Below are 23,704 nucleotides of genomic sequence, written 5' to 3' on the forward strand. Positions count from 1 at the left end.
CATCTCTGCAGACCCAGAGAGCGAGCCCTGATACTGGCGGGCGAATAACTTTTATTTACAGCTGTCACAAAGAAGTCAATTTGAATATCTATACCCAGTTTAATTGATTCGATTAGACTGGCAGCTGCTTCACCGAAACTCATTGTGATCAAGCACGAGTTGTGCTTTCACACATACGTATGATCCCCGGGATGGCCTCAGCATTCTGAGACCACCGGATAAGGAAGTTTTACTGAGATCAGTCCCTCGGGTCTCAGCATTCCAAGACACTTCCTTATGACTCCAAAGCATCAGTGCGCAGGAGCATTCGAGTCGGCAGCTGCAAGGCGAAAAGAATCCTCAGAGCCATCCTTGTCACTTGCTTTCACAGCCCAGGTCTAATCCATTAGCAAATCTTATTGACAATACCTTCAAAATATACCCAGCATCTGAGTACATTTTACCACCATCTCCACACCTACCACCCTAGCGCTGGCCATCTTTTACTTAAGTTATTTATTACAAAGGAGCCTCTTAATAGGACTCCTTTCTGCACTTGTTTTCCTTTAGTCTGTTTTCCAAAAACCATTAGCTTGATATTTTAAAAATGTAATTCAGATCATGTCGTTCTTCACATTTCTCTAAATACTTCTCATCTCATTTAGGATAAAAGCTAGTATCCTTTAAGGATTTGGAAACGTCTACATTAATTGGCTCCCTACTGTCTTCCTCTCTTGCCTCACTATTCCTGGTGAGTTCTTCTCCAGCTCCACTTGCATCCTTGTTGAATCTCAGTACACCAGGCATTTTTGCCCTCCTCAAGAATTCTGCCCTTTCCTGAAATGATTTTCATCCCCAGATAACCATCTGATTTATTCCCTTGCCTTCAGGTTTCTGCTCCAATGTACTTCTTCAGCAAGGTATTCCATGAACAATTTATATAAAAGAGCGTGCCTCCCCCATGCCTTTGTCCCTTTCTCATACCTTGTTTTATTTTTCTCTGCAGAATTTAATACTGTCTGACATTCTAAATGAATAGTCTTGCCATCTGACATTCTGAATGTATACTTCTTCTTATTGTTTGTCATTATCACCCCACCCACCTCCCGGGCACTACAATTTGGGCTTTATCAATTATTAAGACTACTAAAAGTCTCTAAAACTACTTGTGGATTTCTCCTTCTCCTTAAAGTTCCATAATTTTCCCTTATCAGTTCTGAAGCTGTTATCAAACACATAAATGATTAGGAATGTAATGCCATCTTGGTGAATTTACACCTTTGACATGATGAAATCACATTTTTTAATGATTTTATTGGGGAATTGGGGGAAGGGAACAGCATTGGGGAATCGGAGGAGGGGAACAGACAAGCTGCTGTCCTTTTGTTCTTCAGTCTAGTTGTGGAGGACTTCACTTCACTGGCCCATGTTGGTGTTATGATCATTGTGCTCTTCCTAGGTGAGGCAGTTGGTCGCCGGCCGAGGCAGTCGGCCACTCACAACGGCTCACGAAAGCTCTTGCTGGCTGCCAGCCACTCACAGTAGCTCACAGCAGCCTATGCCGTCACCGGCTACTCGTGGCAGCCCAGCTCCAGGTCAAGCTGTTGTTCACAATCTTCGCTGTAGAGGGCGCAGCTTACTGGCACATGGTGGGAATCGAACAGGCAGCCTTGTTCAGAGCTCGTGCTTTTACCAGCTGAGCCACTTGCATGGCCACAAATTTACTTTCTTTATATTCCTGATAATAATCTTTGCTATGAAGTCTATTTTTCTGATATTAATATATTCATCCCAGCTTTCTTTTGAATAGTGTTAATATATTTCTCCATCCTTTTCTTTTTATTCAGTTTGTGTCATTATGGAAAAAGTGGGTTTCTTGTAGTTAGTATATGGTAGCATCTTTTTTTTAATCAAATCTGGCAATCTGGCATTTAATTGCAGGGTTAAGATTGTTTATATTTAATGTAATTATTGATATTAATGGGTTTAAATCTATTGTTTCATAGGTTTTATTTTAGTCTTATCTATTCTTTGTAGCTGTCTTTCCTCTTTTCCTGCCATCTTTTGAATTATATTTTAAAATTTTTATTTATTGGAGCAATTTCAAGATGGCAGAATAGGTAAACGCTATTCCTGACACTTCCCAGGATCACATTAAGATTACAACGAAATTATAGAATATGTCTGACTGAGAAAAATGAATACCATATGATTTCACTTACATGTGGGTTATAAAGAACAAAATACTCGAACAAACAAAACAGAAACAGTCTCATAGATAATGACTACAAACTGATGGTTACCAGATAGGACGGGAGTGAGAAATGTAAATGTATCAAGAAGTACAAGTTGGTAGTTACAAAATAGTCACGAGGTTGTAAAGTATGGGGACTGTAGTCCATAATATTCTAAAAACTATAATGTCAGATGCATGCTACTTATTGGGGGGGATCACTTCTAAATTATATAAATGTCGAACCACTATGGTGTACACCCAAAACTGATATAAAATAATATTGAATGTCAAGTATAATTGAAAAAAATAGTCATGGGCACGTAAAGTACTACATCGAAAATATAGTCAATAATGTAATAACTATGTACCGTGTCAGATGGGTATTAGACTTATTGGGGTTAGCACTCTGTGTGGTGTATAAATGTTTAATCACTATGGTGTTTTGTTCACCTGAAACTAATATTTTATGTCAACAGTAATTGAAAAATAATTTTTTAAAAATTAATAAAGTAATAAAATTTCTATTTACTTTCTGGCCTTATCCACTATAACTTTGTTATGTTAGTAATTGTTTTAGGGTTTAAAGTATAATATTTAACTTTTCTCTGTGTACTTTCAAATACTACTATACCATTTCATATATAGTATAAGAAACTTCAGTATATTTCTATTTCTTTCCTCTTGGCCTTTGTTGTATTGTTGCCATATCTTTTACTTCTGTATATGTTATAAATGCTTCAGTACCTTATTATTTTTGCTTTAAACAGTCATTGTTTCTTTAAAGATATTTAAATAATCAGAATAATGACTTTTATGTTTACTTCCTTAGTTACCATCTCCAGTACCCTTTATTCCTTTTTGTAGGTCCATATTTCCATGTACATTATCCCCCTTCTACCTGAAAGAGATACTTTAACATTACTTTTACTGCTGGTCTGCTCGTGTTGTGTTTAGTTCTTTCAGCTTCTGCATGTCTGAAAGTGTCTTTATTTTGCCTTCAGTTTTGAAAGATACTTCTGCTAGTGCAAAACTCTAGGTTGACATTTTTTTTTCAGTACAGTACTTTAAAGAGGTTTCTTCGTTGCCCTCTGGGTGTGTTGTTTCCAATTGACAAAAACCCTATTGTCGATATCTGTCTTCCCGAATCTAATGTGTCTTTTTCTGGCTGCTTTTTTCCATTTTCTTTTTATTATTTGTTTTTAAGTAATTTGGTTATTATGTATCTTGGCGTAGTTTTCTTTGTGTTTCTTTTGCTTAGAGTTCATTGAGCTTCTTGAATTTGTCGGCTTATTATTTTTATGATATTTGAAATTTTGGGGCCGTTATTTCTTCAAATATCTATTCTGTCACCTGAGCTCTTCTTCTGGAACCCTAATTATATGTATATTAGGCCACTTGTAGTTTCCCCACAGGTCACTGATGCTCTGTTAATTCTTCTTCAGTTGTTTTCTCTCTCTGCTTAATTTTTGCTAGTTCTTTTATGATGTCTTTATGTCCACTGATCATTTCTTATGAAATGTCTAACCTGCAGTTAATCCCATCCAGTTTATTTTTAATTTCTGATGTACTTTTTACCTCTTGAACTTTGATTTTTATCTATTTTATATCTATCATGTCTGTGCTTTACATGTTCAGCCTTTTCCTGTAACTTCCTGAACATTGGTTAAATTTTTTATTGTATGCCAAATCTTGTGAACTTTACCTTTGTGGGTCCTGGATATTGTAGTATTGCTATACATATTCTTTAACTTTGTTCTGGGATGTGGTTAAATTATTTGACAATAATTTGATATTTTGGGGACTTGATTTTATGTCTTGTTATGTGGGATCACATGATAAGTGATTACATTGAGGTATTAGCCTAGAATCAAATTTGCCCCCCTGCTATGGCAAGACTTTGCTTAGTACTCTACCCAATGCCCCGATGAAGTATAAGGTTTTCTACTCTGGTTGGGGGAAACTGGTACTACTCCTAGCCCTCTGTGATACTGAGAATTACTCTCTCGTCTTTCTGGTGATTCATTTGCCTAGGGTAGTTTCCTCACATGTATGATCAGTGATTATTACTTAGCTGAAAATTTCAAGGATGCTTCTGTAGAGCTCTTAAGTTCTTTCTCTGTGCATTGCTCTTTTCTTTGCTACTTTATCCTGTTAACTTCATTCATGTTCCCCCTGGCTCCCAGCTTTGTTTCCTCAATTCAGGGAGCCCCCTAGCCCCGCCTTCATTCCCTCTCTCTGGCCTGTGATCTGAAAACTCTCTTCCTGCAGCAAACTGACTCAATTGTGGGGTTCACCTTGTTTGTTACTCATGTCTAAGGGATAAAAGTTATTTTCTTTATTTTTTGCCTGATATTCAATGCCTTTAAAAGTATAATTTTATATATTTTGTCTTTTTTTATTGTTTTCAGCTAGGGTATAAATCTGGTCTCTCTTAATTCTATCTTGGCCAGATGCAAATCTAATTTTTACATTTTCTGTAGTTTGTAAATGTTTAATTTTGATTGTTTCTTTCATATGCCCTCTCTACCCTAACATATAAAAATTACTGACCATATTTTTCAGATACTTATGTGATTTCATCTTTATTTATATTTAAATATTTCAGTCCATTAATTTTGGTATTTAATATGGAGTAAGAAATCTAATTTTTTTTATTCCTCTCTTCCTCCCTTTTTCCTTCTTTTTCTCACTCCCTCACCTTCTGTCCCTCTCTTTTTCTTTTTTCTTTCTGTATGTATTTTACATTTGGTTAACTAGTTGTTTCAACAATATTTGTTACATAATTTATCATTTCCACAATGATTTTAAACTTCATTTTTATCTTAAATTGTTCTACTTGTGGTCGTGTACTTCTCTTAACTTAAAAATCCATAGATTCTGGAGGTAGTACTAGTTTATTTCTGTAATTTAATAGAATATATGTAATTTCCATTAGGAATTCCCTTTTATTATATAACTTTTTCTTCTTGTTTACCTATTCTTTCAAATAACTTTGCAACTCTTTTATCATACTTTTAAAACAAGCCCCACAACACTTCTCAGGGTTGTTGTTTTTTAAAATATAGTCCATTTCAGCTATTAGTTTGAAGGATAATTTATACTTATAATATTTAATCTTTCTGTCTAAGAACTTTTCAGTCATTCAAGTCCCTTACTAGACATTTGTAGTTTTTTCTTGTAGTTCTTGTGCATGTCCAGTTAAGTTACTTCATAGGTGGGTATTTTTTACTTTTCCTTCATCTTATAAATGAGATTTTTTTTCTAATATATTTTATAACTTGTTATAGTTGATATATAGGAAAGCTACTATCTTTAGTATATTTTTTTCTACAACTACTAACCTTTCTTCTCTTAATAATAATAGGATTTTTTGGTTTTCTTTTCCTTGGGTAATTACGTTTTCTATAAATTTGGGGAATTTGTTTTTTTCTAATTTTTATTTTGTTTATTTATTTATTAGCTGAGTGATGCTGCCACCTGTTGGCAGCTCAGTGACAGCTCAGCTTGGGCCGGGAAGTGAACCGCTGTTGCTCAGAGCTCACACTCTTGAGTGAACTCTTAACCAACTGAGCCACTCGGCCAGCCCTCTCTCTAATTTTTAAATGTTGTTTTCTTACTGTACTGTAGAGAAGTTCCACAGTAGTAGTGAATAATACCAACTCTAGTGGACATTTTGTTGGTATAATTTTTCCAATGGAACAACTTGTTCAAATTTGCTACCTAACAATAGCATGTATAGTTTATCTTACTCCACAAAAACTGGATGAAAAAAATTTCTACCATAGCCCCTGGGTGTCAGAATTAAAGGTTAGAGACTCATTCTCAGTAATTCAGTAGAGAGAAAAGAATTAACTCCCCTAAGCTGTTTGGCATTTAGACAAAACAAATTTGTCTAAAGAAATTATTAGTTGTTTTTTTCTTTTTTTAGTTTTGGATAATTATTTTAATATAATAAATATTGTATCTGTTCTTTGACTGTATGTATCTAGATATTTCTTTTAGTCTCTAAGAAAGAGTAGTACTTAGAGTAGTCCTATGTATATAGGGTGATATTAAATAAGCCCATTTTGATATTTTTTAAAGCTACATAATTGAGTGGGGACTTAAATATATTTTTGTCAACTTCAAGTTTTATGTTATTAGTTGAAGGCACAGGCAGAGGTAAATTCTTTAGATTTCTAGTAAAACAAAGAGACAACTTTATAATATAATGTTCATAATGTATACCTAAGTGTAATTCTAAATATTTTAACATATGAAGCCATCTTTAATTTTTTAGTGTCTCTGCAGATGAAGTTAATTCCACATTATCACCTCTCACATGGCAGGTAAGAGGAAATTAAATTACTACTACATGTAATATTTTTTCTCATTTATTTAATTAAAAGAAATTTTTTCATTACAGTCCTTAGAAAATCAGAAGGATCAAATATATGAACAACAGTGGCCAGAATCTCAACCTATAATCTGGCAGAATGAAGAAAGGAGGCGGAGCAAACAGATTAGAAAAGAGTATTTCAAGGTACTTTATTAAAATTGTAAAATTTACTTTGTAACTATTAGTTTTGATTTTATCAGTTTTGTGTTAACAAAGTAGAATATAGTTCTAGTTAAATATAGTAAGTATGTTTTTTTATATTGATTTCCCACATATGTGTGGTATAGATAGCATGATCCAGTTATATCCATAAAATTTCAGCAATTCAGAATAATTAAGAATGAATCACTCAGGGATGGCCAATTAGCTCAGTTGGTTAGAGCACAGTGCTTATAACACCAAGATTGCCGGTTTGATCCCCACATGGGCCACTGAGGTGTGCCCTCCACAACAAGATTGAAACAGCTACTTGACTTGGAGCTGATGGAGTCTGGAAAAACACACTGTTCCCCAATTAAAAAAAAAAAGAATCGGTAGCTTAATCTGAATTGTGATTTACTAAATACTTTACAAGAAAGATTAATGTTTGCTACACTGCTAATTGTACCAATATGTGGTAATGTTTTGAAAGAATTGCTCAGAAAAGGTCTTTCATTGGATTCATTTCAATAAATAGTTAACACATATTTACAATTAACATTTAAATGTTTCTTTGTAAAATATATGCCACTTATGTGGTTCTAAAAATGACTGAAAGCATTTTCCCTCCCAGTTTTTTCTTATTATTACATTAGTAGATTTCTCAAAGTGGTCTTTTATCTTAACTAAATTAAAAGTTCACACCATCTGAATTATCCCAAATTTCTAATTAGCATACTTCTAATGAAATTTTACTGTATAGACCTTTGTAAATATTGTAGTATTATCTATTTGTGGTTAAAGTCTGCTATATTTGCAGATGCCAATCATTGGAATTGGAATAATCATTAGTACTAATCAGAATCCACCATTGGCATTTCTGATAGAAATGAACAATGCAAACAATGTAGCTCCTGATCCATCAATAGCAAATTCTGTTGTCTTTGTGCACCCTTTCTGTTCCAAATCCTAATTTTTATTTAATAATAATACTTGTATCTGAATATTTAGTTCTAAGATAAATTATAGGTAATTTGAGGTTTATATCACTAATAAATAGGAACATATTTCATGTATTTTTCTGTTTGCTGAAAGTGGGTCTTTATGCATATTGATCTGTTTTCTTGTGTTTTAAAGATTTTGTTTGGGGCATTGAGGGAGGGGGAACAGACAAGTTGCTGCCCTTTTGCTCTTCAGTCTAATTGTGGAGGATGTCGCTTCACTGGCCCATGTTGGTATTATCATTGCGCTCCTCCCAGGTGAGGCAGTCGGTCGCCGGCCATTGGATGGCCGCTCACGGCAGCTCACGAAAGCTCATGCAAGCTGCTGGCCAGCCCCACTGCAGCCTACACCATCGCTGGCGACTCACGGCAGCCCAGCTCCAGGTCGAGCTGTTGGTCACCATCTTGGCTGTAGAGGGCACAGTGTCACTGGCCCTTATGTGGGATCCAAACTGGGACCGTTATGCTCAGAGCTGGCGTCCCAAGCCAACTCCTAACCAACGCGCCACTCGCGGCCCACCCTGATCTGTTTTCTTATATGGGAGTATAACATATATTTGGATGTAGTATCATATATTACAAAAAATGTTATATCTCTTAGCAAGTCTTTGATAAGTTTAATCCTTCAACACATAATTACTGAATCTTTTTTTTTTAAGCTGAGCCATCCTGCCACCTGTTGGCGGCTCAGCGACTGCTCAGCTTGAGCCGGGAATCGAACTGCTGTTGCTCAGAGCTCAAATTCTTGAGCGAGCTCTTAACCAACTGAGCCACTCGGTCGGCCCTGAATCTTTTTAATTAGCCTCACGTTACCTGGTCAATATGAGAGATAATGAAGAAATTAAACATATAGGGGAAAAGGGAAAGACGTTCTAATCAAGAACGCTGGTCAGTAATGTTATAAGTCTGTTACCCCAGCCTTTTACAGATTTGCAGTTATATTTATATTCTGGCATTTATTTTACAGTCCCCTCTTTTAGTTTATGGAGCCTTGAAAAAAGGCACACAATAAAATTTGTTAATAGATAAAACTTGGTAAATTACTGATGATGTGGGGGGAATTTTAGTATTCCTAACTAATAAAATAGATTTTAATATTTACTTTATCTTCTGGTATAATAAAAACAGACGAAGTCTATTTATCAAATCACTTGCATAGCACTTACTAAGTGATAGGCACTGTTCTAAGTACTTTTCAAATATCAACTCATTTAATCTTTATAACAGCCCTATAAAGTAAATACAATTATTATCATTTCTATTTTACAGATGGGGAAATTAAGGAACAGGCAGGCGAAGTAATATGCTTGTCACTTAGCTAATAAGCAGCTGAGTCAACATTTAACCCAGAGCCTATGCTATGCTTCCTGTTTACCTATTGTGGATAGCCTAATATCAAATGAACAAACACTTTCAAATGAATACAGTTTCATTGTTTTTAAAATATTTTAGGGCTGGCTGTGTGGGTCAGTTGGTTAAGAGTTAGCTTAAGAGCGCGAACACTGAGGTACAGAGCCGCCAGTTCGATTCCCACATGGGTCAGTGACGCTGCGCCTGAGCTGAGCTGCCAAAAGGTGACAGGATGGCTCAGTTGGTGAGAGCACGTGCTTCTAACAACAAGACTGCCTGTTCGATGGTGGCCTATGCCCGCTCGCAACTAAGACTGAACTTGGCACCTTGAGCTGAGCAGCTGCCCGGATGGCTCAGTGGACAGAGTGTGCACTCTTAAAATTGAGGCTGCTGGTTTGACTCCCGCATTGGATGGTGGATACAATGACTTGCAACTAAGATTGAACACAGCACCTTGAGCTTAGAGGTCATGAACTGCCAACGGCAGCCAGATGGCAACAGGCACCCTCCACAACTAAGACTGAAGGACAACAACTTGGCTGGTCCCCTTCCCCAATTCCCCAACACTGTTCCCCTCCCCCAATTCCCCAATTAAAATAAAATAAAGAATTCAAGTATTTAAAAATATATATTTTACAGTAACTCAGGTGAACTTCTCAATAAATTGTTAATAGAGGCCTCAATGACCCTTTAAAAATAGTTTGATTTAATAGCATCATTTGTTAAAAAGTATTTTATTTTTATGGATTATACATACATTCTACAATATTACTTTTTTATAAGTTGCTAAGAGATCAAATGAGAACATCTTTGAAGTGTCCATTACATAGTCATCATTTAATAGATGTTAATTTCTTCCATACTTAATAAAGTAGGTGCAAAGATAAAAGCTTCAATCACTGGGAAATGTTTTAAGGAGATAATGTAGTTCTGCTCAGTAGTCAGAAGATGTCAGTGTTAGGACACTTGAAAATTGAATGTCAACAATTTTTTTCCTAAAATGAGGGGGAAAAAGTATAAAGTTGAGATACTGCTCTCTAAATTAAGTCAAAGACCATTATTCTGAATTGCCAGTATTTTCATGATTAAAAAATCATTGATTGCTATGAAATGTCTTTCTTTGAAAAAGAAAATTCCTCTTAATCACCTGTCACCTGAGATGCAAAGGGGCTATTCAAAGGATGTGTTACTGAACTTAATCTGGGCATTAAACATTAAAATATACTACTCCAGAAATTTATATCATATTATCTCTGGGCTTGCTCAGAGATGCTCAGAGGTGGCTCCTTTAGCTTTGTTTGTTATGAAACATACAGAGCTATTGTGCAGATTTATCCTAACAGGTATAAATGACTGAGCCACAGGATTTCTTTGTGTTTCATGATAAATTATTCATGAGGCTTCATTCAGTATATCTATGGAAAGTGTTTGTATGTGTGTTTGTGTACATATGTCACGCTGTTACTGTTTCTTAGTTGTCAAGACTAATTTTGGGTAGTATATTTTTCAAGCAAGCCCCTGAAAATAAGTAAAAAAATGTTTCAATATGTTGGCCAGATTACGTGAGCTAAAGAAGATAAATTAGGTCAGATTATATGAATAAGTAAATCACTTAGGAGAGTTACATTAATTCTTTTAGACTCCATGGCCACTGTCATGTTGATTACTACTCTAGTAAGTAAAATTTAATGTCCTTGTCGGCAAAATAATATCACTGCATTTCTCAAAGTAAGGGTATTCCAGGAAATATATTACTTATTAAAAATCTTTCACAGAAATGTATTAATATTATTTTAATAAGATATACAACAAAGTATAAAAATCTAACCTATTGATAAATTGTTTAATGTAAATTGGTAGCTTTAATTTCTTGTAAGAATGATAGCACATGAATTTCTAAATGCATTTCACGATTGATTTCTAAACCAGAAAAGTTAAAAAGCTTTAGAATAACTATACCAAGGTAATTTTAAGGATTATTTGATTTATTGAAATGCCTTATGTAATTGCCTTCAACTGTATCTCATTACTATAGTGATAAAACATTATGACTTATGACTTAAAATACATATCTGATTTTATAAATATAGTACACTATTTTAATTTAAATGCTAACCCCAAAGGAAAATATTTTATGTTTTTTTTTATGATCATGGTTAATTTTATACTGGAATAAGGAAGCCAACTGGGCTTGTGAAATTACCTAATTTGTTCTGAGTCAGAGTTTGTGCACAGTTACTGTCTTTCCTGTGAAATTAATACAATCTTAAGAGATGAACTGACTTTGTTTCTGAAGAAGACTTTATTGTGGTATTTAAATTTGGATATGATAAAACTTCAGTTATTCAGACTAATATTAATTGAGGACAGTGGAGTTCAATTAATAAAAAATTTGAACTTATAGAATATTTTCAAATCTGTGTATATGTCAAGTTTTGGGTTTTAGGACCTTTAAATATGTGTACTAATGCAAACTAAGTATCTTTCTAAGTTTTCATGTATAATGGATAGTTTTAATTAGAAGAGTAGTTGAGTACCACTAATACAAGTCTAGTTATCTAAGTTATTGACTGCATCATCCTGTTTCTTTATCAATTATCTGCTCACTCTTCTTTGTCCTTTCTATCTCTTTACCTTCCTTGCACAGACCTCTAACATTATCCCTGATTCCCCTTTCAGCTGTTGCCTTATCTCTTTGCATACATTTAGGGCCAAATTTTCCATTTCTATGTCTCCAGAATCTCATGACTCCTTAGCTCACTGCAGTCTGGCTTTCATTTCCATTTCTCCATTGAAATAGCCCCTCATTAGAGCTTTACATATGGCAGAATCCAGTGTAGCATATTATGGTGATGACCACATCTTTCTTCTTGAAATTCCTTTCTTGGTTTATTCCTCACATTTTTCTTTCCCTATTCTTCTGTTTTCTTTTTGGTATTCTTGTGTAACTTTTCTGTTGCTTGCTCTTTAGGGTCTCATCTTCTTTTTCTTACTCTAAAAACTTTCTCTGATGCTTTTATGACCACAGGTGTCTCTTATATTCATCTGGGTCTGAATTTACATCCCATAACTTTTTTTCTGGTCTCCAGACCTGTGTTTCTAATTGTCTGGATGCCCGACATGTGTTTCACATTCAGTATGTCTCCACTTCCTGCCTCCCACATTTTTTCTGTTCTTTATTTTCATTAATGGTGGTGGTGTCGGCTCTGTTGTCTGATCTTTCTACCTCAGTCCTTCTCATCTTTCCTTCTCTCATTCCCCTTACCTAATTGGTCACCAGGATGTTAATTAAATGTCTTTTCTCCAAATCACCACCTCTTCTCCATCTCTACCATCCCGGCTTTTGTTGGAACCCTCATTTTTCCTTGTCTCGGCAATTGCAATAACTCATTCTATTTTATTTTATTTTTAATTAAAGTTTATTGGTGTGACAATTGTTACTAGTGTTACATAGGTTTCAGGTGTACAATTCTGTAATACATCATGTATATGTCGTATTCTGTGTTCACCACCCAGAGTCAATTCTCTTTCAATCTCCATATATTTGATCCCCATTTACCCTCATCTACCACTCTCCTCCCCGCTTATTCTTTGGTAACCACTAAACTATTGTCTGTGTCTATGACTTTTTGTTTCTTCATTTGTTTTTCTTGTTCCTTGTTGTATTCAGTTTTATATACCACATATCAGTGAAATCATATAGTTGTCAACTTTTTCTGTCTGACTTATTTAGCTTAGCATAATTATCTCAAGATCCATTCATGTTGTCGCAAATGGCACTATTTCATCTTTTCTTATGGCAGAATAGTACTCCATTGTGTATATATACCATATCTTCTTTATCCAGTCATCACTCAAAGGGCACTGGTTGTTTCCATGTCTTGGCCACCGTAAGTAAAGCTGCAATGAACATCGGAGCACATATATATTATGGATAAATGTCTTCAGATTTTTTTGGTAGATACCCAGGAGAGGGATTGCTGGGTCATATGGTAACTCTATTCTTAATTTTTTGAGGAGCCTCCACACTACCTTCCATAGCGACTGCAGCAATCTGCATTCCCACCAACAGTGTATGAGGGTTCCTTTTTCTCCACAGCCTCCCCAACACTTGTTATTGTTTGTCTTGTTGCTGATAGCCATTCTAACTGGTGTGAGGTGATATCTCATTGTGGCTTTTATTTCCATTTCTCTGATGATTAGTGATGTTAAGCATTTTTCATATGCCTATTGGCCATTTGTATGTCCTCTTTGGAGAAATGTCTATTCAAATCCTCTGCCCATTTTTTAATTGGATTGTTTGATTTTTGTTGTTGAGATGTATGAGTTCCGTATATATTAGTATTTTGGATATTAGCCCCTTATCAGAGGCATTGTTTGCAAAAATCTTCTCCCATTCACTTGGTTGCCTCTTTGTCAATGGTTTCTTTTGCTTTGCAAAAGCTTTTTAGTTTAATATGGTCCCATTCATTTATTTTAGCTTATACTTCCCTTGCTTTTGAAGTCAAATTCTTAAAACTCGTTTTGACTGATCAACAGTAAGGAAACTCAATCAGTAATCTGAAACTTTCCCAAAAGCAAAAGTCTAGAACCAGATAGCTTCACTAGCGAATTATTCCAAACATTCAAAGATGATCTAATACCTGTCCTACTCAAACTATTCCAAAAAATTGAAGAAGAGACAATACTCCCTAAATTATTTCATGAGGCCAACATTACCCTGATACCAAAACCTGGTAAGGATTACAAAAAGAAAAAGAAAATTATAGACAAATATATGTGATGAATACAGATGCAAAAATCCTAAACAGAATTCTAGCAAATCAAATGCAGCAATGTATTAAAAAGATTATACATCACCACCAAGTGGGGTTCATCCCAGGGCACAAGGATAGTTCAGCATAATGCAAATCGATCAATGTGATACACCACATAAACAAAAAAGAGTACAAAAAATCATATGATTATATCAATAGATGCAGAAAAAGCATTTGACAAGTTACAATATCCATTGATGATTAAAACACTTAATGAAATGAGTATAGAAGGAAAATACCTTAACTTAATAAAGGCCATATATGACAAACCCACAGCTAATATAATTATCGGTAAAAAAATTTGAAGCCATTTGTTCTATTTAAGAAACACGACAAGGCTGCCCCCATTCACCTCTGCTTTTCAACATAGTATTGGAGGCCCGAGCCAGAGCAATTAGTCAAGAGAAAGAAATAAAAGGCATCCAAATTGAGAATAAAAATGTTAAATTGTCACTTTTTGCAGATGACATGACTAGTATATAGAAAACCCTGAAGACTCCACCAAAAAGCTATTAGAAACAATAAACGAATACAGTAAATTTGCTGGCTACAAAATCAACATAGAAAAGTCCACTGCATTCCTATATACTAAGAATGAAACCTTGGAAAAAGAAATTTAAAAAAAATTCTTTTGCAATTGCAACAAAAAGAATAAAATACCTAGGAATAAAGTTAACCAAGGATGTGGAAGACCTATATACTGAAAAGTATAAGACATTTTTAAAAGACATGGAAGAAGACACAAAGAAATAGAAAGACTTTCCATGTTCATAGATTAGAAGAATCAACATTCGTAAAATGGCCATATTATCCAAAGCAATATACAGATTTAATGGAGTCCCCATCAAAACCCCAATGGCATTTTAATTTTTTTTTCTTTTGTAGAGGGCAGTGTAACTGGCCCTCATATGTGGGATCCGAACCGGGGCCCTCTGGCATCCCAAGCCAGTTCTTAACCATCGCGCCACTCGGCTGGCCCCCCAATGGCATTTTTAAAAGAAATAGAACAAAAAAAATAACCGGATTTATATGGAACCACAGAAGACCCCAAATAGCCAAAGCAATCCTAAGAAAAAAGAGTGCTGGAGGTATTGCACTCCCCAACTTCAGCTTGTACTACAGGGCAACAATAATCAAAACAGCATGGTATTGGCAGAAAAACAGACACAGAGCCCAATGGAATAGAATTGAGAACCCAGAAATAAACCCACGTAAATATGGAAAGATTATTTTTGACAAAGAAGCCAAAAACATACAATGGAGAAAAGACAGCCTCTTCAATAAATGATGCTGGGAGAATTGGAAAGCCACATGGAAGAGAATGAAACTACACCACTATCTGTCACTGTGTACCAAAATTAACTCAAAATGGATCGAAGACCTAAACATAAGACCTGAAACAATAAACTGCATAGAAGAAAACATAGGTACTAAATTTACAGACCTTGGGTACAATAACTTATTTTTAAAATTAAAGTATAGTTGATTGTGATAAGTTCTTAATGTTCCTTCTTCAGTTTCAGAGCTTTCGCAGAGATCCCTGACTTAAATGTCTTTATAGGCTCTCCATTATTAATAACAAAGTTTGGACATCTTAAAAACTTAATAGACCATGCTTATGTACTTCTCTAAGGTTTATTACCTGCCACAATTTACTCTCCTCACTATCTACGTTACTCTTTGTTTTCTGTATAGGTTGAGGTTTTTCATTCCTTTGTGCTTTCTTCTTTCTAGGAATGCCCATTATCCCTTTTATTCTTGGCAAATTCCTACTATTTATTCAGAACTTAGAGATAGCATAGTGGTTAAGAACCTGGGCTTCTAGATTCAAATTTGTGTTCTAGTCCTTACGTGGGATTACGTGGGATATCTACTAATTGTGTGACTTTGAGAAATTACCTAAACTTACTGAGATTAATTTGTTTTTATTCTTCACAGGGCTCTAATAGTATCTTTCTTTACAGGATTGTTACATCTATTGAATGATTTAGTGTAAAGTGCTAGAACAGCACTTGCCACAGAGTATGCACTTAAGAAATATTAGCTTATTATTCACTCAAATGTCATTGTGTTGTTTTGCGTTTGTTTGTTGTACCAATCATCTTTTATTGAGTGTTAATTCTCAAATATGATATGAAAGGATTTAGCAAAGATCAGAGGTACTGGGCAAAGAAGGTCATGGTCAGGAATGCAAACCGAGCCCTCCACACTGGGCCCTCTTCAGTGGTACTCGCCTAGCTGTCACTGTTGAGTTCCTTGTAAGAAAGACAGTAGTTGAAAAGCCTATAAGCTGCCAGCACTGTACAAACCCCAGTGATACTCTCTTTCTTCACATTGATATACTTGTAATACTGGTCAATAGTAACCTCTTAGGAAAACTCCAACAGTACCTTTAGGGGTACTAGTTTCTAGTTTGTATTTTGACATCCATGAGTTTCTTCTCTTTCACTGGTATGACTCATGCCATCTTAAGAGTCCTGCTGTCTGCTGTCCAAATGTCACTCTTTTGTTGAAGTAGAATAGAATCAAGAATAGGTGCCATAAGTGAGCATTTGCCTAGGGATAGCAAATGGGTTTATTCACACATGCCAACTTCATTCAGTGGCTGCCTAGAACATTGGATTGAAAGTATACTGAGGCTATGTCTGGGATTAGGTGGGAAGAGCACCTTGGTAGATTAGTGGTAGTTGTCTTAAATCTCAGGAGAGACAGTGGAGGAACTTAGGTTTTGTATTTGTAATCCCTAATACTGCTCACCTCCTAATTTGTAGTTGAGCAATCAGATAGGTTATCTGTTTTCCCAACAGTTATGGAAGATAAAGCTGCATAAGTAAAGGGAGCTGTTAAATAGCACTTTGAATGCCAGGCAAAGAAATTTGGACATACCAGAAGTTAGTGGGTTTTTCAACAGGAGAGTCAGGAGTTGCAAGTAGTGTTTTGAGAAGGCTAATTGGCCACTGATTTGCAGGATTATTTGTGGTGAGCAGGAATCAGAAGTAAGAACTCTAGTGGTTGGTTGTCATACTGTATTTTCTTGATTCTAAGAAGACTAGCATTTTTTCACATACTAGCCTTTTTGACATTGACCATATTGCCTCTGCGTCTCAGTATAAAATGAAGATAATAGTACTCATATTTACCTTAGGGTTGTTATGAAGATTAAATGGGTTAATACAGGTAACACACTTCAATTAGTGCCTTATCTGTAAGACATCTCAACCAGTGCCTGGTATATAGTAAGCTCTAGCTTAAGTGTTAGCTGTTACCACTGTTATTATTAATGTATAGTCAATATATATTTAATGTATTTTTTAACCTGAAATCAGTAGGTTTCTTAATAATAGACATTTGTGAATGGTAAGATTGCAGACTAGGTGTGAGAGAATGGGAGCCTAGGATAGGGTGAGAGTTGTGCAAATTCAGAAGAAGTAAGTCTGAGATAACACAGACAATTGGCTTGATGATGTATTGGAATGGATTAAAAAATAGGATTTAAGGCAACCCTCAGATTGCAGAATTGAGTGGAACATTGACTGATTTAGGGAGGAAATGTTAATAGATACATGTAAAGCCCTTAAAACAATGCCTTGCCTATAGAAAGTACCGTATGTGTCAGCTATTAGTAAGTAGTAGGACTATTTAAACTGGTTATGTATTTAAACTTCGTATCAGATAATTTAATAAAAATACCAAAATATGAATAAATCTCACATATAATTTACTAGTAGAGAATTCATATGTTCAAGGAAAAATAAAGTATGTGTTTTAAATATTTTTCAGTATAAATCATCCAGGAAGAATTCAAGTGGCCTTGAAAACGATGAGGTGAGAAAAGAGGATAATATACCAATTACTTTTAAAGTATTTACTTTTCATATGTAGTTGGCTCAATCAGAGTAAAATGTAATCCACCTTTTAGTTTCTTTGTTATTGATTGAATGCTGGGTTTTCTCCAATAATAAAAACTGAGCATCATCATATAATTATTAATCATGTAATTTCCATATGTTCTTTATTTAGAACAGACTTTCTAATAATTCCGTTTTAGAATTTTATTAACATTTTTCATGTAACTATAATTCATGAATTCAAAAGTTTTACATTTTCCCATCTTTTTTCTTTCTAAATCAACCTGGTGGTCAGTTGAAATTTGCCTGCAATTTATTAGTCTCTTTCCACAAATTCTGTGTACTACATTTAAAATTAGATTTCTACAGTTTGTGCATTAGTATAAATTTTTTTACTTCACCATTTTAAGCTATGCAGCATCCCAGTATTTTTCAAATGATACATAAAGTCTCATCACCATAAATACTTAAACTTTCTGTATTTTTGTTTGGAGGGATTCGTAGTTAATTTTTTTAATTGGGGGGAGGGGAACAGTGTTGGGAAATTGGGGAAGGGAACCAGCCAAGTTGTTCTTCAGTCTTAGTTGTGGAGGGCGCTAGTCTCCACCTGGCTGCCCATCAGCAGCTCGTGGCCTCTAAGCTCAAGGTGTTGAATTCAGTCTTAGTTGCAGGTGGGCATAGCCACCATCCCATGTGGGAGTCGAACCGGCAACCTTGTTGTTAAGAGTGCATGCTCTATCCACTGAGGTATCCATGTGGCAGCTCAGCTCAAGGTGCCGAGTTCAGTCTTAGTTGCGGGTAGACATAGCCCACCATAGAACAGGCCATCTTGTTATTAGGTGCACATGCTCTCACCAGCTGAGCCATCCTGCCACCTGTTGGCAGCTCAGTGGCAGCGCAGCTCGGGCACAGGTCAACGGCCCATGTGGGAATCAAACTGGCAGCCTTGTTGCTCAGAGCTCGTGCTCTTAAGCTAACTCTTAACCAACTGAGCCACTTGGCTAGCCCATGGTAGTTAATTTAATATTGGTTCTTGGCAAGGCTTCTGAAAACGCCTTTAATTTTGGGAAACAGAATCACACAGAAAATGTTTGCTGAACCCTGAGCTTGAGGTTCAGCTTGGCTGTTCTCCCTATCCCTTTACGTTTTATGTCCACTTTGGTTCCTGCCTGCCTCAATATCTAATCAGTTACCAAGACCTATTTTGTTTTCAATACTGAAATATTTTGAATATATCCCACACCTGCATTTCTGCTCTTTCTGCCCTGGCACAGGCCCTCATCATTTCTGGCCTGTACTACTGCATTAGCATTTTTGCTCTTCTCTCCCTTTTCTCTAGTCCACTCCCCCTGCAGCCACAATGGTTATTTCAAAGAACACAAATGTGATCAGGCCATTCCCTTGCTTAGAAACCTTCAATGTCTCCTTATCACTTACAAGGTAAATTCTAAGTCTTTCCTGGTCAATCTCTTTGGGTAAATCAGCCTCAACTCCAGATTTGCCCTCCTTTCACTGAACTCTCAGTAATATAGAACTGTTCAAAGGTTTTCTGCACTCATCCTTTTCATTTATTGCTCCTGTGCTTTTGTTCTTGTCCTCTCATCTTGGACTGTTGTTCTCTTCTTTTTTCTGGTGCATACCTACTCAGTTTTTTACTTTCTCAGGAAACTTGCCTTTCTCTAGCACCCTTACCATTTCCCCAAGTGCCCTTTATCGGTGTCTTTTAATATGCCATTCAAAGCTCTGCCATTTTACTGAGAAGGTTGTATTACGTGTATAAATGAAGGTGTTTTTCTTCTAGTCTGAGAGATCCTTAACTGGATGATGTTTTACTAAATTTCAATATTCCCAATATCTAGCACAGTACCTGACATATAGTAGGTAGTTGGTAATCATTTGTTGAATGGTGTGAATAAATGTCCTATGTGGTATACATAATCAAGATTAAATATTAAGATTTTTGTGTTTGGTTGTTAGTAGTCATTCAAAAAACATGGGCCACTTAATATTGTTTTATGCAATTAAATTTTGTGTAGTTATTTCTAAGCCTATGTTAAATACACATAATTTTCCAGGTAAACTTTCTTATTTGGAGTAATGGAAGTTTTACATATCTCCAGGTACCTGCCTCAGATTGTAACATATTGTTGTCATTTCCCATCAGAAATTAACCTGAACACGTGGATCTTTTCTAAGAACTATAAAAAGTTTTTATTTTGTGATATTTAAAGGAAATAAACTTATAAAAAATATTTGGTGTGAGTGGATAGTACTTCTAAAACTTTTACAGACTTATGAGTCACCTGGAGATCTTATTGAAATACAGATTCATATGCAGTAGGTCTTAGGTGAGGTCTGAGATTCTGCATTTCTAACAAGCTCCCAGAGAATGCTGATGTTGCTACTTCTCAGACCACACTTTGAGTGCCAAGGTGGTAGATGTTATTTTCTAGATTCTTCCTTTAGCAGTTGATCAAAATAATTGTCAGTTTTCTTTTTATATGTCTAAATCATCATCCATGTTTTAATTTCATCTTTCATCTTTTTTTTTTTTAAGATTTTTATTGGGGAATTGGGGGGATGGGAACAGTGCAGGGGAATTGGGGGAAGGGGAACAGACAAGTTGCTGTCGTTTTGTTCTTCAATCTAGTTGTGGAGGATGTTGCTTCACTGGCCCAAGTTGGTATTATCATTGCACTCTTCTCTGGCGAGGCAGATCAGTCGCCGGCTTCTGGACGGCCGCTCACTGCGGCTGCTGGCCGCTCACGCTGGCTGCTGGCCACACATGGTAGCCCATGGCAATCCACTGCCACAGGGACTGCAGCCCACGCCGTCGCCGGCGACTCGTGGCAGCCCAGCTCGAGGTTGAGCTGTTGTTCAGCATCTTAGCTGTGGAGGGCAGTGTCACTGGCCCTCATATGTGGGATCCGAACCGGGGCCCTCTGGCATCCCAAGCGAGTTCTCAACCATCGCGCCACTCGGCCGGTCCTCATCTTTCATCTTTTTAAAAAATATTTTAGCAAGACAGTGATAATGCTAATATGTCACCACAATCTCCAGTATCATCGGAGGTACAAGTTCTGTTTTTATATGTGTTTGCATAAGGTTCTTTCTTGTCTGGTCTCTAAACTCATCTTTCTTTTTTTTTTACACTAATTTATTCACCCATATTTAAAAATCCACATAGGTTAATTTATACAAACATAGCCTATAAAAAATTCTAAGAGCACCTCCTTTTTGTACAAATATTCATAATAAATATAGCTTAAGTTACTCATTGGAAAATTCTGATAGATCTCAAAAAAGAATTCATTTTATGTAATCTATATGTTAAATTAATCTATATGTTGAAATAAATGGTAGAAACAGCTTTAAAATTTTTAATTTGAAAAAAGTACTTTAGCATTGTGCAATGACCTTTGGTTTTTCTCATAACCATTTAGGTCTGAAAGCAATGCAAGAGAAACTTCCTTTTTCCACGAGAAACATCCCTGCAGTGGGTTGTTCCTATCGACAGGAGGGTACATGTTTCCTAGGATCTTAGACCTGGGGGCTTATGGGAAGAAGGGGTAGATGAGCATTATGAGATCTCAACCAAATACTCTGATAGTTTGAATGACTGGTTTTTGAAATTTAGTTAAACCTACTGCTTTGCAACATGAGATAAAATTTTAAAATGTTAAATAATATCTTTATTTCAGAATACCTTATTTATTACTCTAAGAGTGTATTGGTATTAGTAAATAAATGAATATGCATTCATTTGGTGAATTCAGGACTTTGACAAATGTTTGAATGATCCAAATTCACCAAATAACTTTTGTGAATTAGATAGTATTTCATTTTATATAGGTAGTGTTAAATATTTTTGAAAGCTAGGATTATTTGTCTATTGAGTTGTATTATAAAACTTTTAGATAGACCTGGACATTAGTTTTATAAACATGTTTCTAAATTATTTATATGGCAGATAAAGTGGTTTACATTCTTTTAGAAAATAATTTAAATTAAGATATCCTAAAAGTAACCTTTGTCATATGCTTTTCTAAGTCTTTTCTTTCACTTTCAGTTATAACAAATGTAAGCGTCTAAGTGACTAATTATTTGCCTAGTTGCTTTGTAATTTTATGATCTGTAATCATGGGGAGAGTATTAGTGCCAGTTTTCTCAAGTAAATTATGTTGCTTATATAATGCATTTTGCTTGCATTTGGATAAGTAAAATTTTTGTTGGAAATTCATGGCATTTGAACCAAAATAATGAAGAGAAACTGGGGCTTGTGGACAGATAGGGTGGTGAGCATGTGTTTTGGTAGCTCAACTAACATTCAACTTGAACTGTATATCTCATGTTAATCAGCAGAAGATTCAAGATTTAACATAATTCCAAATTGCTTCAATTTTATCTGTGAAAGAAAAATGATAAAAAACAATTACAGTAATACCTTGGTTTGCGAGCATAATTCATTCCGGAAAGAAATAACTAGAAATGCAAGACATCACTTGTTTACTACGTTAAAATATGTTAGAAATGTTTGCTCATCTTGTGGAACACTCGCAAAAGAAGTTACTCACAATCCAAGGTTTTACTGAAATGCTTTACTACTAACAAAGTCTTGCCTGTACATTTACCTATGAGCAGTCCCATTAACTGGGTATTATCCTCATCATTTCACAGCTGAAGAGACTGATAACTTTACCCAAAGACCTTAGTCAATAAATGTGGTAGAGTGTTGACTGAAACCCGGACTTTAGTTACTTCATGGTTGTTGCACAGATCAACTAAGATGCTGCTAAAATTATATTATCTTACCACTTTACATTTACAACATGCTTTCTTTTAGTTATTTCAGTTAATCTTTACAACACCCCATTTTAAAGATGAAGAAACAGTAACAGAAATTAAATGTTTTGTTCAAGACTTAGCCTAAGCTTTCTGACTCCAATTTCAGAATTAAAAAAATATACCACAGTTCTTTCCACAGCGTACAAGTAACTGTGTGAAAGCACTTTGAAGCAATGTGCATTCAAACAGAAGGCATAATAATTTATCACCTATCATTCTGCAGGCCCTATTAGTATGAATGTGTAGATTTCCCTCAGATATCCACTGTTGAGTCCATGGTAGATACGGAGTAAACATTGCTTATTTCACTTATCTTTTCATTGAAGTTTACTTCTTTTTTTTTTTTTTTTTTTTTAGCTGAGCCATCCCACCACCTGTTTGCAGCTCACGGCTGCTCAGCTCGGGCTGACTCGAACCGCTGTTGNACGGCTGCTCAGCTCGGGCTGACTCGAACCGCTGTTGCTCAGAGCTCAAACTCTTGAGCGAGCTCTTAACCAACTGAGCCACTCAGCCGGCCCGAAGTTTACTTCATTTTATGGGAGACTTTAATTTGGCCATTCAGTAAAAAATAATATCTATTTATCTTATACACTTCAATAATTTTCTGTTCATTTTTCTTATTCTATGAGAGAGAAATATTAAGTATTATAGGCTTATGTAGTCAGGTCAATTAGAAAATATTTATATTTTAAAAGTGGAATTATTAATTTGAATTGAAATTCAGTTTACCTTTCTCTACTTCATTAATCATGAAAAAAAAAACTTCTCAAAATTAGAATTGACATAAATAACTACCTTGATTATTTTGAAAGAAAAGAGGTTTTTATTTGTTTTCTGTTTTTAGGAATATGATAGAACTGATGGTTTTTCACATGGTCCTTTTGGCTTGAAGCCTAGATCAGGTAAATATATATTTTGCAAATAAAATTTTTGGTTATGTATGAAACTACAGTTTCCCAGCTTAAATGGGATTTGATTCCATAGTTTTAAGTACACATAGATTCTTTCCCCTCTCCTAAAAGTAATTTTCTCTTAACCTTATTTGTCTTTCCAATTCCCATTCCCCATTTCTTTCTTCCTCTTTACCTTCAAGCTCCTGAAACCACAGCTTT

The 23,704-nt window shown here is 35.4% G+C and overlaps 1 protein-coding gene across 1 annotated transcript in view; it reads left to right on the top strand.

Annotated features, from left to right (window-relative positions):
• The window catches only part of LRCH2 (leucine rich repeats and calponin homology domain containing 2), a 184,287-nt gene that overhangs the window by 132,476 nt on the left and 28,107 nt on the right, over window positions 1-23,704 (top strand). Inside the window, 4 exon segments of the mRNA XM_019625475.1 lie at window positions 6,495-6,543; window positions 6,621-6,737; window positions 17,680-17,724; window positions 23,437-23,494. Of these exon segments, the coding sequence (XP_019481020.1) occupies window positions 6,495-6,543; window positions 6,621-6,737; window positions 17,680-17,724; window positions 23,437-23,494 (269 nt within the window).

The sequence above is a fragment of the Hipposideros armiger genome, unplaced genomic scaffold (assembly GCF_001890085.2).
Source record: "Hipposideros armiger isolate ML-2016 unplaced genomic scaffold, ASM189008v1 scaffold_630, whole genome shotgun sequence".
Lineage (NCBI taxonomy): Eukaryota > Metazoa > Chordata > Mammalia > Chiroptera > Hipposideridae > Hipposideros > Hipposideros armiger.